Consider the following 14718-nt stretch of genomic DNA (forward strand, 5'->3'; position numbering starts at 1 on the left):
GGCCCGTCCTTCAACGTCCCCGTCATCTGACGGTTAATGGCCTCTTCGTTTGCAAGGACAAGGAGGGCGCGCAATTCCTTGTCTCCCCAGTTGCTCATCTTTACAGTGTCTGTCAGGTTTGTGTTTCCCTCTTGCTACTAGCTGCTCATTCCTGCTAGCAGCTGTTTCCCGTTTATCCACCGCCAGTGGCTCGCACGTGTGACGTCATCAACAGCTCCTCCCACAAGTCATCAACAGCCCCTCCCGTGGCGGAAGGCCACCTCGGTCTGTTCAAACCAAAAAGGTTCCGCCAATATGACTACCCTGCGAGGCGGAAAATTGGGCACCTCGGATCAACTCGCCAATCCGGCTCTGTGTGTTTAAACGCTCGCAGCTTCCCGGCAAAACGGCCCAACATTAAACGCTCGCAGCTTCCCGGCAAAACGGCCCAACATTCGCCGAAAATCTGGCAGTGTAAAAGGGGCTATTATATCTTACATAGACATAGGGAGTCCGCCATTGTTGTTGTTGCTTCTGGCGCATGCTCAAAACACCAAGCAACAATGGGCATGCACAAATTGGGGACGTGATGTCATCATTTCCCAAATGGTCACACTAACATGTCCACATGGATACAAAGTGACCAAAGTTTTGAAAAAACTGCAACTTAAAGGGTGTTTTAAAAATCTCAGACATAGTTACCTAAAATTCAATTTGCGTGTGGATGAGAGGCCAAAACGTGGAACAAAAATAATTTTCCAAAATCTCTGTATACATGTAGACACGGCCTTCGTCTATTATCAGTGTAATATGTATAACCTTTACCACTTTATATGTGTTGTGGAAAAGAAAAAAAGGAATGCACAAAAGGGACTAACAGTTCCTGGTTGTAGTTTCCTTTTTTTTCTTTCTTTTTTTTGTGCACGGGATATTGATATTTATCAAATACTAAATTTTAATAGTCTTTAAATATCATATCATTGTTGTGTTTAGCTGGATGTTAAATTTAGTGGTCTGAGGATGGAGAATCAGTGTTTCTCAGTGCGACAGTGACAACAGGGTAATCCTTGAAAGAGAGATTAAAGAATGATTAGCAAATCTCTTGACCGTGTCAAAAAGGTCGTTTGATTGATTTACTGATTGTGTGAGCGTGTGATCTTTACATTGTGTATGCATTTAAGTGTTTGCAGGTGCTGAGTGCGATGGGTAGAAACTGATTGCAGAAATTGGTTCTCACATTTCAAAGTCAAATTAGTAAATGTGGGGAAAGAATGGCGCCATTAAGCAATTTTCACCTAACTGACAAGATGCTAATGAAAATATATTAACAGAGGAAATGTTCTGTCTCTTCAGGAAACATGAACACAACATGACAGGGTTTGTTTTTTGTTTTTTTCAGAGACATCCGGTGAGCCAAACCTTTTCTTAGAATATCAAAATTGATTTTATACCGGACGTCATCAATCATGTCACGTTGAGTTAACAGTGATCTGATGACATTTTCACAGCGTCCCAGCAGACACTTCAGTCATCACCCCAAAACAAACAGTGATATTGGCACTGTATTGATCCCGTACAGGTGTGCTCTTTAACCCTGTCCGTGGCAGATCCCTTCTACGAAAACAAGCTGCCAAGATGGATGTGTTGACAGGAAGTACATGTTGACTGATGAGCAGAAGATTGTGACTTTATGTTCAGCATGGAGATTAACTTATCACCCTGTTATAGAGATACTTTCTGCTCAGGTTTTAAGTCATGTAGATCTAAGAGCACAACTCCTTGTTTTTTTTAGATGGAGTTTAAATAGAATTTCCATTTTTGTTGTGTAATGATTGTGTAAGAGTGTTTTTCACCCTGTGAATACTTCACGCTTGATCATGAATAATTAAAATAAGAGAAATCACCAAAACTGTTTTTGCTTTAGTTGATGTTACTTTCACTATGTTGACCTTTTCAAAATTTAGAAACCTCAGCCCAGTCGCCAGAAGAAAATGTTGGCACTGTACGTTTCTGCAAAATAGAATACGTTACATTTGCATGTTTCATAGGTATATCAATGATTTTAAAGTGACGTAATAAATGCGCTGATGTGGAGGAGATGGTGGATGTCGTGTCAACTAGGGGAGACGCCTGCCAAGCTGCAGACCACTGCAGACCAATGTTTGAGACCAACAAGCAACAGCACAGGTTGTTTTTTGGTGACCCTTGACGGCATTTTCACCAGTATCTGTGGCACAGAATCTGTGTGTTTTTAGCAGCACATCGCGACATATCCCAGCAGCATTTGTGGCACCAAACCTGGGTGTTTTTTACAAACACATTGCAGTGTCTCCCAGCAGCATTTGAGCCACTGAGAAACATATACTTTCAACAGATCCACCACAAAATAATGTACAAATGTGAGGTATCTATGGTCTGCAGAAGCTTACAATGTGAACATTTCTCTGGTGATTGGGTTGGGAACATCTGGCTATCTCATGTCAACATCTTCCTTCTTCTATCTACAGTATATGTGGTTTGCTTCTTGGTGAAACTCCCTGGCTTTTGTGAAACCTTTATAAATCTATGGTTTTCATTTTGATTTAACTAACTGATTGATAAGTGGTCTGCACTGATCAAGTACATGTTTTTATTGCAAGTGTTTGCTGGCAGAGATTTTTCGTAGAGAGACTGCTATTTACAGGACAAAAAGAGAAGGCACATAATGGACTGTTATTAAACCACTTTGGGAAAGTAAATCAGTATTTAAAGGTGAACTATAGGCCCCTATTGTATATGCATACATACTGTGAGTGTACACTTTATGACTCAGACTAATATCAGACTAATTACTTCCCTAAACTTGGCGACATCCCTGATCTCAGCATATTCTATTTTTCATGCTGGGGAACAGCTCGTTAATTATAGGACGGGGAAATGTGTTGTGATACTTTGTAGTCATCACAAATTGTTATAGATGGCACAGATGTAAACAGGAGAGGTGACTGTAAAGCTAATACGTCTTCCTGAACTGTATACTGGCTTCAGGCTTTTAAGAGAATCTTTTTTTCTTAGCTGAAACAAGTAATATCTTGACAAAAATCTTTGTATGAGAGGATTTGTTTTAACATACAATAATACAAATGAAAAAAAAAAGTTTTACTTTCTGTGAAGCACTTCTTTAATGGCTTCTGTTGTAAAACAAAGGACCCTGCGTCACTTGCTTGCCAGCAACTTCTCATGCTACTAATTTGCAAGATTATGCTTCTTGTTAAAGACACACTAGAAGATCTATTTTTACATTACATCTATCAACAAAGAGCCTGACTCATTACCATAGGAACGAGAAGAATCTGCTCAGTATCCTTCTCCAAAGAGATGCTTTCAAACAAAGGAGTATTGAGAAAAAAGTAGATTTTCATAATTTCGACAAAGACGGAGAGAGAAAAACTTTGATGGCCATTATATATAAAGTAAACATCTATTCTTCTTCCTCAATTCTTCTTCCTGAGTAAAGTTTAAAGCTTCATGAGGCAGTATGTTTAAGGAACGTTTGGAGCTAGTACTGCCAGTCCTACTGAGAATCAACACCTCACTCTGCAGCCGGCCCAGTCACCACAGGAAAATATTGGCATTGTATGTTTCTGCAACCCACAGATACATTACATTTGCACATCTGATGTTCTAAAGTTACGTGGTATATGAGCTGATTTTGTCATCGGTAGGTGGAGGGGATGGTGGATGGCATGTCACTGAGCTGCAGACCACGATTTCAAGACCAACAACAACATAACCAGCTGTGTCTTAGCGAGTCGTTGCTGTTTTTCCAGCAGCTTTTCAGGTACCAAATGCGGGAGTTTTGTAGCAACCTGTCGCTGTTTTCCAGCAGGGATACTACCATGAAAAGCTGTTATTTCCTACTGAGACATCACTGCATTTCCTGCCAGGTTAGCATCATGAAAAGCCGTGTTTTTTCAGTGGAGATTTTGCCCCCCAAATTGGGTATTTTAAGCCAAAACACAGTGTCTTCCCAACCAAAACCAAATTGTTTTTGTGCGTAAACCTAACCACGCCTTAACCATGGTGTTGTTGAAATATAGGTTTCAGTGTATCCGCTAACATATCCGTGGTTTTCAGAAACCTACAACGCAGTTGGGTTGTTACAGCTCTGTACTGACTTCTGCTCAGTCACTTTTAAAACTGGGGGCGGACAAAAAAAAGACTATCTGCAGAGTCCATAAAGGCTAAAAGTAAAACAGCCAAACAGACCCAAATATCTTTGTCAGCAGAAGCAGGACCAAAACAGGCAGAAGCACAACTGAATATATTTGGACTTACACTTGACAGGTGGTGAGAAAGAAGATTAAAATTTCCCCACACAGGTGAAAGTTTGCTTTCTTATGCATTACGACTTGCAAAATTGGCAGCTGTTTCATCTCAGGGTGCGATCTTCTTGGAATTATAGATATTACTGAACACGTCGCTATAAGGAGGCAATTTGCTCATTATTTCTACAGAGGGATAGAAACCAGCCTGTGGTTCACTGCAAGCTGAAAGGAAAACACATTATCTCACAGACAAACACATTAAACCAAGAAGCAAAGGGCTATAAAGAAGAAGATGAGGGTCCGCACAAACAGATCTGAGTCTTTGCTGAGTTTTTATAATAAAAAAAACTGGAAATAATTTTGGACCCTGATTGCTTTAGCATCCTGGTACAGTATCTGAAAAACACATCTTGTGCAGCTTAAGATGAATAAACATTGACACAGGGGATATTATACATTAGAAAGGCCATTAAAGTACCCTGAAACACTTAGTGACAACTTTAGAGACAAAGAACAATGTAGCCAACCTTAATGAAGAAGTTCTGCAGAGTGTATTAAGCCAAAAACATGAATGTTAATAACAATATTTCAAAATCCAACTTGTTTTGATTATCAATTACCAGAGTGATTTCTCCAGCACTCACATTGCAAGAAGAGAAAATGCTCCAGCAAAGCAGAATACAACTTGAAAAGTGCACTCCGCCAGGCAGCTGCTGGGGCTTATCGCGGCCACTCTGGACAACTAATTTCAGCAGATGCGCCGAAGCACGCTTCAGAAGCATCCCAGAAGCTAATAATAATGATAATAATAATGATACACGCCTCATCTATTTTTGACGGGGCCACTGCGGGCTGCACAGAGCAGTTCAAGTTCTCCTGCTAACAAGCACTGTATGTGAAATATAGATAGAGTATAATTATGAGGACGAATGTATTTTTAACGACTAAAACACAGCCGGGAATTTTTGATCCATGTCATTCAGAACCAACAATAAAGTCAACAAAAACAGACACAAATAGTAACCAGTTAATTACTTACTGGCCTACTTACTTAGTTATGAGAGAGGCACAAATATCAAGAATAAAAATGACCAAATCAACAAAATCTGCATGTCAAAATCAGGCAGGCAAACTGCTACCGAAACGTTCCCGGTGTGTTATGATGCCATGCAGTGGACAGAGCAAAACTTTGCGCAGCTGCACCCAGTACAATTGTCCCTCCCAGCTCCCTTGCAGTCAAGATGGCAGCAAAGATAAGAAAAGCATGGACTAATTCATCTCGTATAGTGCCTAACTTTAGTGACTCATAATGCGGAGTTCATGCTACACAACATTTTTGTCTGTTCCAACAGTCACTATGTCAGATTAGGCGATTGTTGAGTCCTAAAATCTTGCCGTGACATGGCCAACAGACGTGATGGACTACATGTTGGTCCAAGACCAATCATCCCTAGTCGTCTTTCCCGATGTGTGTGATGTCATTCTTGTCGTATTTAGATTATCATTACTATTATTTCAGTCACTGTGTCTGTTCATGTGCCAGCTGAAATGTTATTGTAGTAACGTAAAACATGCCACCAGATGGCAGGAGCTACACTTGAAGTATTGTACGCAAACATACAAGTCACTGAATCCTCCACAACAAGTTCCTGCAAATGTTTCACAATAAAAGCTTATTTAGAAAATTAAGGGATTCTCTCAACTGAAGTTATAATGACCTTTTAATTTGAAACAGATACAGGAAGTGCTGAGTTTGAAATGATGGCGCAATGCATTAACTTTATCAAGGCACACTGGAGCGGATTGAAAGTAAAAATATGAAAATACAGAGGGAATAATAAATAACGGCCCGTTTATAATGTAGTCTGTTTCAAATGAAGCTGGTAGCCTCTGCAGTTCTGGTAAGTAAAAGCGCCGCCATTATTAATTTTATTCTTTTATATCCTTCATCATTATGAAGAAATAACATTCTTTGCTAGCTTGATGCTAATTGCAGTACTCATCAAGTTACTAACGTGCCTCTGTGTGGTAATGTCCCTAGAGGAAATATTAAAAAGGCCGGGCTGTTGTTGCCATACAGTTGTTCACGGCAGCAGATGTGTTTCTAGTGGTCAAAGTGACAGCTCTGACGGGAGAAGTCATGAAAAAAAAAAAAAAAAAAAATCAAACATGCTAGACTTTCTGTCGGGACATCGTGAGGTGTCCTAGATGTGGCACCCGTAGTGGACTACTAGGACATGCTACATGAGATGAAACGATGGATTATCGCATATAACAGTAATTGTCGCTCACAATCTAAGCCAGCACTGTACAATACTGCTATAATGAGGCTGATATCATTTAGTCAGGTATGGAATCAGACATGGAATTAATCTGCAGATGCTCCCATTCAAAATGAGATCAAACTTTTCTATGGATGTCAGTTTTCGAGCCACGACGAAGGCCAATATCTGGCCTGCAAAAGACGGCAAGGCTTGTGGTATTTTTTAGCTGAGATGATTTCTGGAAAACTTATACGGCTCCTATCAGCCAGTTAACAGACGTGAGGGGTGAGCAGTCAATAACGGTATAAAACAATCAATAAAAAAGGGTTTATGAATCACTGTAACCACAAGCGGTCCTTCAGTATATAATCGTACACAAAGTATTAGGCTAATTGGTCCAGTAATTAGCTGCACATGACCAAACGCACAATCCCCTCCACGGTCTCGCCTAGCGGGGGTAATTAACTACCATTCATATGCCCATGTGTCATGAGTGGTACAGCACTTTAGTCATCTTTTATCTCTGAGGTTAATGGAAATACTTGAATGTTTCCAAAACCAAAGGACAATGGCCAATTATTATATTTCATAAAATGAAATGTCACTTATCTACTAGTGCTTAAACCAAACCTCAGTTTCCCTTTAACATGGTATGGCAGGCATTCTTGCACCCTCAGCTACATAGTCTTTGTGCTATATTATACAGTGATAATGAGATATATGGCCATATCTCATTAAGATAAAGGAAGAAAAATATCTCTTGGGGTCAGAGGGTAATCCCTGGTTATTGTGGTCGGGCCACAGTGCCGGGCAATTAAGCAAGAGAAGATGAGATCACTCTGAGCTTATTAAAATCGTGAGGTTGGTATAGGGGAAATATGGAAGGAAGAGGTTATCAAAGAATAGCAGCCACGGCTGTATGAAATCACCTTCTGTGTGATATTTTTTCAGGGTTTGGTGACTGTATTATCTTTTTTTTCCCATCCTGAGCCTTTAGGTTAAAAACAAGGAATAAAAATCTCAATAGAGGATTTAATAAAATATAGTCTGAACTTTCAGGCTTTTAACTTCAGGTATTTACTCTTGCATCAAGGAGAAAACAGACGCCAACTCTGCAGTGAAACCAATTCCCCCGTGCATACAGATACGAAACAAACAAGAACAAGTGCCTCATGCCAGAGCTGAACCACCAACGTGATGCTTGCCAGCACCATCCCCCAACCAATTATGATGTATTATGAGAGGTCCTTGGCTATCAGAGAAGCCAGCAGATCTGCCCTGTCTCGATGAGTTGCAACATTTCCAGGCACACACAGGCCATTGATTAGAGGCGCTCAACTCACAGCCTGCAGTCTATCAGCGCTCAGGGACCGGTAATCAATTCTCTAATGCCGTTTGAGCCTATTCACTGCGGCTATGATCCACTCCTCACTGTGCAGATAGAGATGCGTGCACCCACATACGCGGACATGTGTGGATGTAGCCAAGCACACACCAAATATAGCCCAGATGGCCATCGTAAAAGCAGAGGACAAGTCCCAAATATTAACTTACCAAATGTAGCAGTGATAGGGCACTGTCATCTAATGGCATTATCAAAATGAGTGCAGCTCTCCTGAGGCGGACTCTGGTTCCTGATTACCTAGCAGTGGTGGACCCTGTTCATGGCCAAATCTGATCAGCATAGCACCAGACATAGGCATGGCCGGTCAGGAACTCAGCCCCGAGGCCCCTTATCTCTACCGACAGGCCGTTGGTTCTTTATGGGCAATGATGTCCTCCCAGGAATTAATCTGATTGGACTCTGGTGGAAGATTATGTTGGAGTAAAACTGCTGAAAGGAAAGGTGGGGCCCTAACTTCCTTTCTGTGCTACTTGGATCAGATGGAATTACGTTGTTAGATCTTGTACAGATCAGGGAGAGCGAGGACTGAATCTCTGAATGTTCGCTTCAGGCAGGCTATCTGCTGAAACTGACTGCCAGTAACAACTTGGAATATTGTCTCTAAGAAACTTTATAAACAAGATCATTTGGACAGTGGACAATAAGAACCAGACAGCTTCACTCTTAAATAAAAACATCTGGAGTAATTTTGCTTTTAGCCCAAATCATCTTCCATTCAAGCATACGTTTTCTGAATTATGAGTACTCCCTCCTTTTATAATACCAGAAAAAAAATACCTACTTTTACTTAAATTATGAGTACTCCCTCCTTTTATAATACCAGAAAAAAAATACCTACTTTTACTTAAAGGGATAGTGCACCCAAAAATGAAAATTCAGCCATTATCTACTCACCCGTATGCCGAGGGAGGCTCAGATGAAGTTTTAGAGTCCTCACATCCCTTGCGGAGATCCAAGGGGAGAGGGGGTAGCAGCACAACTCCACCTAATGGAGGCTGGGCGCCCCAGATTCAAAACTCCAAAAAACACATAATTGAAACCACAAAATATCTCCATACTGCTCGTCCGTAGTGATCCAAGTGTCCTGAAGCGCCGACATAAAAAGTTGTTTGGAAAAACGTCATTTGAACTCTGTTTTTAGCCTCATTGTAGCCAGTAGCTCTGACTGCTTCTCTGTGGACCACGCTCACGTGTGTGCGCTTGCGCGAGACCGTGAGACATGGGCACCGCGTTCATGTGTGTTCACGTGCTTTCGCTGGTCTCGCACGCAAGCGTACGCACGTGAGCTCGGTGTACACAGAAGCAGTTAGAGCTGCAGGCTACAATGAGGCTAAAAACAGAGTTCAAATGACATTTTTCAAAACAACTTTTTATGTCGGGGCTTCAGGACACTTGGATCACTACCGACGAGCAGTATGGAGATATTTTGTGGTTTCAATTATGTGTTTTTTGGACGTTTTAATCTGGGGCGCCCAGCCTGCATTAGGTGTTGTGCTGCTACCCCCTCTCCCCTTGGATCTCCGCAAGGGATGTGAGGACTCTAAAACTTCACCAGAGCCTCCCTCGGCATATGGGTGAGTAGATAATGGCTGAATTTTCATTTTTAGGTGCACTATCCCTTTAAGAGGCATCTTTAAAGCAGGACTTTTACCTGTACAGGAGTAATTTTTATCATGGAGAATTGCTCATTTCACTCAAGCAAAGGATCTGACTCATTACTCCCCTGATTATATCCCTGTAGTGCGGTGGCCCTGAGTGCTCAACACACAGCAAACAGACACTACATAAGCAAATAAAGGAACGTCTTCACCAACTTGATGACACATGCGCAGCATTTAGAAAACATTCACCAACTTAACAGCACCCAAAAACATCAATTTCACTTCACAACATCCGGAAACATAAGGTTGTCTCTCAGTATATGTGACGGTATAACAATGACCAAGAGAACATTTCTGATGCAGGATGTGATGTTAACTTAACTGCGACAAGGATGAGATTCAAACCCACGAATGCAGAGCGTAAAGGATTAGCAGTCCATCACCCTAAGCACTCAGACACCTCATTTTCGGGTATTGGTCATTAAGATGACAAGATAGACCGCTCTCTTAGGTCTTGTAAAGTTTTGTGAAGAATGTGGGCATTGATCCCATGACCTTTTACACACTGACTGATCTATATGTGTACACATTTAAAATGTTAGTGAATGGGTGGATAATGTTTGGGACTATGTGAAGAAAACTTGGTGGAACACAGGAAGATTGAAAGGAAGGGGGAAACATTTGAGGCTCAGCAAAAGTGCTTCTGTTTCTGTGTCACTGGTTTCCTCTCAGTACACATGACAGTGTATCAGTGATGCAGAAACTGGAGAAACTGATCATAATGTCCCAAAGCACAATGGATTTGCAGTCCTCCATCGGCCACCTCGTCTTTGGTGTGTGGTCATCAAGGTGGCAACCCAGCGTCTTAGCGTAAAAAGCAAACAAGTTGAATCTAACTCAACTCTTGACGCGCTGCAATCTGTGAGTGCTCACAGGGGGATTAGTTCAAATGGAATGGAGTTAGCGTAGCGTGTGAGAGGTAGTGAGATCAGTGTCCAAATTCTCCACAAAACTTTACAAGATCTGACTCATCCGTGACACAAAACTCATGAATTAACTCATCACTGATTTGATTCTTTTAAAGTGTGGAGTTTCAGCAGAGACTGATTTATATACCTGACAAAGGGTGTGGAGGCCCTGTATCACACATAACACTCTTTCTACCATATATATTCAGTTAATTCTAATTTAAAATATAGGCCTGTCTACACTCATTAATAAACGTTTGACAGCATCAGAATACATCATTAACTCAGAATTAGTTTATTGTCTAGTTTTCCTTCTTGCATTACAGGACGTGTCAATTAATTTGGGAGTGACAGCAGCTTCAGATCCTCTGCTTAGAATTTTGGAGATGATTTGACCTTTGTATTATTATTGGTGTCATGGTTTGGGTTATTAAGTAAACACAGAGCATCAACTGTTCCCCATTAAAAATCCACAAGTGTATAAGACTTACTTTGGTGTCTGCGTGTCTTCCAAGCGGTTCCCCAGCTGGAACTCGTGGGATTTGCTGCGATGCAGCGCTGTGAAGCCCGGCAGCAGATGGATGAGCTTGCGGCTCGGCGGAGGTGGCGTGCCTGGGGCCTTTACTTTGTTCCTTCGCCGCATAGGGGGAGTGCCAGGCGGGGTCATGGTGTTGACCACCAAGGGAGTCCGAGGAGGTGTGTGGCCAAAATGCCTCTGGCGGGGTGACGGGGGCAGGGAGCGATGACCAGTGTCCAAGGGAGGGAAGAGCCCTGTGGCGGGGCTGTCGACGGTCAGTCGATCGGCATATAAAGGGGGGGCCAGGGCCTGGGGGCTGTGGCACATGTGCTGGTTGTACTTGGACTGGACTTTGGGGCTTTGGGAGAGCTGGAACCGGATCCACTGACTGGCCTCTGGCTGGCACACCGGAGTGTTTTCTTTGCCCGATTCAGAGGTGGGCCACTGGATGGACCAGTCCTGCTTCGCCTGGCTCCCTGTCGGAAGAGGACAGAGATGGAGGCTGATTAAACGCCAACACAACACCTGGTTGTGACAAACTGCATTAAATGCACATTCACACTAATCACAAATGAACCTACAGTAATTTCTTGCTGATCTGTGGTGGTATCAAGCCATGCAGAAAGTTTTGGTTTAATGTTTGTGGTGGTTTTGAGATGTCTGTAAGCGTTCAGCCTTGAAACACATACAATAGAGGTAAATGGATTTTGTTAATGCTGAATATGGCTTTTTAAAATGCCAACTGAAAAGTTAAACAGTAACATTTCCAGAAACAATGTCCTAGTTACTCTGGATAATCCACAGACCTTATAATTTCCAGTGGAACTCCTTTCTACTGAAGTCCCTATGAAAACTGCTGAAACAGTGTCGTTATGTAAAAAGATGTTGCTGTCAAATTTAGCTTTTTTTTCTGCACTGAGAGCATCTCTATTGTAGGAATCTAAGGAGCAGATGTCTGAAAACCTGGGCAAATAAAACCCAAACTATCTGCAGTCTATACACCACTTGTGGAGAGTGAGAAAATGTTTTTCTCACAATTTGGGCGAACATTTTTGTGTAATATGGTGTATCAAGTTAAAACTAAAGTGGTTCTTGTCATGCACTTAATACTAAAACATCCATTAACTCTAGTTCTTGATTGCAGCGGTACGAGTAATCCTGGCAGCAGGCGGACATTTATGACCAGCAAATGTGCTCAATTTGGGTAATGAAGAATTAACTCCGCCGTTATCTCATGTGAACGTATTAGTAGTGCAGTGGCGTTCAAATATGCTGATGTGGAGCAGATTAAGCATGAATGGATGGAGAAAGAGAGTGAGAAAAAATGGAGGAGTGCACCAAAACAGAACAGGTCAAAGCTGCATGAGTCATAACACAAGCCGACTTCTACCGAAACTAAACTTTCTGTTGAATGAGAAGGACAACAGAGGCAAAATAATTGAAGGTGAGCAGCCAAAATGAGTGTTTTTCGAGCTCAGATGACAATACTTTACCTCCGTTACTGTGCAATTTATCCTCCTCAAGTTGTTCTTCAGAAAGAAACAAAAAAAAGATGTGTTTATTGATCGGGCAGGGACACAGCTGAGAGAGTCTGAAACATCCTACTTGCCTTTCCATCTGCAGTTATGCATAGCCAAAAGGCTGTTCACCAAAACAAAACATAACGCTGGTCGAATTGATCCTGGGTACATCTCAGCAGAGGCAGTCTCTCCTACATGACTCTAGGCAAAATCTACCTCTTCAAAAAACTGCTATTGACCGCCGAGCCACATTGCAATGCAAATTTCTGTCAACAACACTACACTTTTTTATGTTTTGTGTCATTATTTTTCTTCCCTGTGACATTGTCTCTAAGGAACTATGAGCATCAAAAACACAAACTTCAAACACAGTATCAACACCAGCAACATCAAATGAACCACGAAAAAATATCTCCCATAAAAGGTCCCGGTGGAATTGCTAAACTTGATGGAAAAAAACCCTGCAGCCTTTCCTATTCTGTAATGTTATGAAGAAGAGGCCGCGAGGAACAGCGAGATGTGGGAAGAGACGGCTGCAGAGACACAAGGGACATAATATACAGGAATTTTCAAGGGTCTCATTTTCTTTTTTTAAGTATACTCAAATCATCTTGACGGGGGGTTCTTAAATTCCTTATTAAAGACCTAAAAAAAAGACTGCAAGTTTTCATTCACCGAGGGTTATATTTAGCACTACTGAAACACAGCAAAACATTTTGTTTTAACAGACACAGTGGTGCAGTTAATATCCTGCGGCTAGGAGGAATTAATAATAATAGTTAACACGGCAGCAAATTAAAGTAGTTCTTTGACTAATTCTCAGAGAAACTCAAAAGCAAAGGTTAAAAAATATGTTTGACAGAACGAATGATTGTTTTGAACACTGTTTTGTTTAAACAGGTCACATCTTCATTGAGTATTCTCCTTGAATAGCGTGGAAAAGTGGGAGGACTTTGAGCGTCCTTGGTTCCTGAGGTAAAAGTGCAGTTTAGCAATTGAGCATTAAACTCTTCTGGTTGAATCGTGAAGTACAAATGATGCGGTACGGTACGGTACAATATGATATGATACGATACGACTGAAAAGAGGAGGAGAGCACACCAGGGTTGGAGAGGTGCTGACCATTGATGAAAATATACAAACTTGAAAAAAGATGTCAGTCGCACACTGTAAGACTCGATGCAAAAATGTTTTCTTTTATTCAAGTACCAACATTTCGACTAAACCGTCTTCATCAGGGTCATGGCGGTCTAGTCGATCTAACATCTTTTTTCAAGTTATGATACGATGCGATGCGATACACTTTATTGTCTCTGTGATGAGGCAACAATAATTGGAGGTTGACATTACTGTTGCTAAGAGACTGTGGCATTCTCATTTTTAAGCTAATGCTATATCTTGTGAAACTAGACAACCTAAGGCATCCATTGGTACCAACCATGTCGACAGAGTTTGACAAGCAGCGGTAAAATTTTTGCAAAGGAGAATCTGGCATGGTCATTTTCAAAGAAGTTCCTTAAACTCCCACCTCAAGAGGGAATATGGGTTCTCCAGATACCCACAAGTCTCCCAAAAACTTAAGAAAAGTTGCACCAGTAAATGTTCCTTGCAATCAACGTAGTCCTTCAAATTAAAACAGTTTATGTATCTTTTTAAGGAAAAGTACAACCAGCCTATTTGAAGAACTATGAATCACATAATGGCCTCTAGTTTCGCAGACCGGGCGAGGCGGAGGCGCAGCGCACCTGCGCTTCGCCAACTGGGTGTGGCCAGGCAGATTTTGCAAGTTTGGCACACCGTGCGCGCTGGTGCAGCTACTCCTCTTTCCCACCTCCGTCCCTCCTACCTGCGCAAGTCGGGAAGAGGGAGGAGAGAAGGTGTGGGGTGGGTTTTACACACATCACACCAATCAAATGAGCCCCTCTCCTCGCCCTTAAATGCTCCACGTGAAGGCATAATGAGAGTTTACTCAATTCGCCATGGCGGAAGAGAGCAGCAACGTCAGACAGCCAAACTTCTCCCAGGAGGAAACTGATGTTTTGGTCCGGGAGGTCCAAGCTCGCAGTGTCCGAATATACGGAACTGCGAGCAGACCTCCACGGGCTGATGATGCAAAGGTAGCCTGGGAGGAGGTCACCACAATTGTAAATCAATGTT

The 14718-nt window shown here is 41.9% G+C and overlaps 1 protein-coding gene across 1 annotated transcript in view; it reads right to left on the minus strand.

The window, feature by feature from the left end:
* Positions 1 to 14718, minus strand: part of ksr2 (kinase suppressor of ras 2) — a 170468-nt gene that overhangs the window by 114388 nt on the left and 41362 nt on the right. The window contains exons 4-5 of the mRNA XM_050050637.1: positions 12535 to 12570; positions 11016 to 11517 (exon numbers count right to left, since the gene is read on the minus strand). Of these exons, the coding sequence (XP_049906594.1) occupies positions 11016 to 11517; positions 12535 to 12570 (538 nt within the window). The remainder of the gene's footprint in view (positions 1 to 11015; positions 11518 to 12534; positions 12571 to 14718) is intronic.

This window comes from Epinephelus moara, chromosome 8 (assembly GCF_006386435.1).
Source record: "Epinephelus moara isolate mb chromosome 8, YSFRI_EMoa_1.0, whole genome shotgun sequence".
Lineage (NCBI taxonomy): Eukaryota > Metazoa > Chordata > Actinopteri > Perciformes > Serranidae > Epinephelus > Epinephelus moara.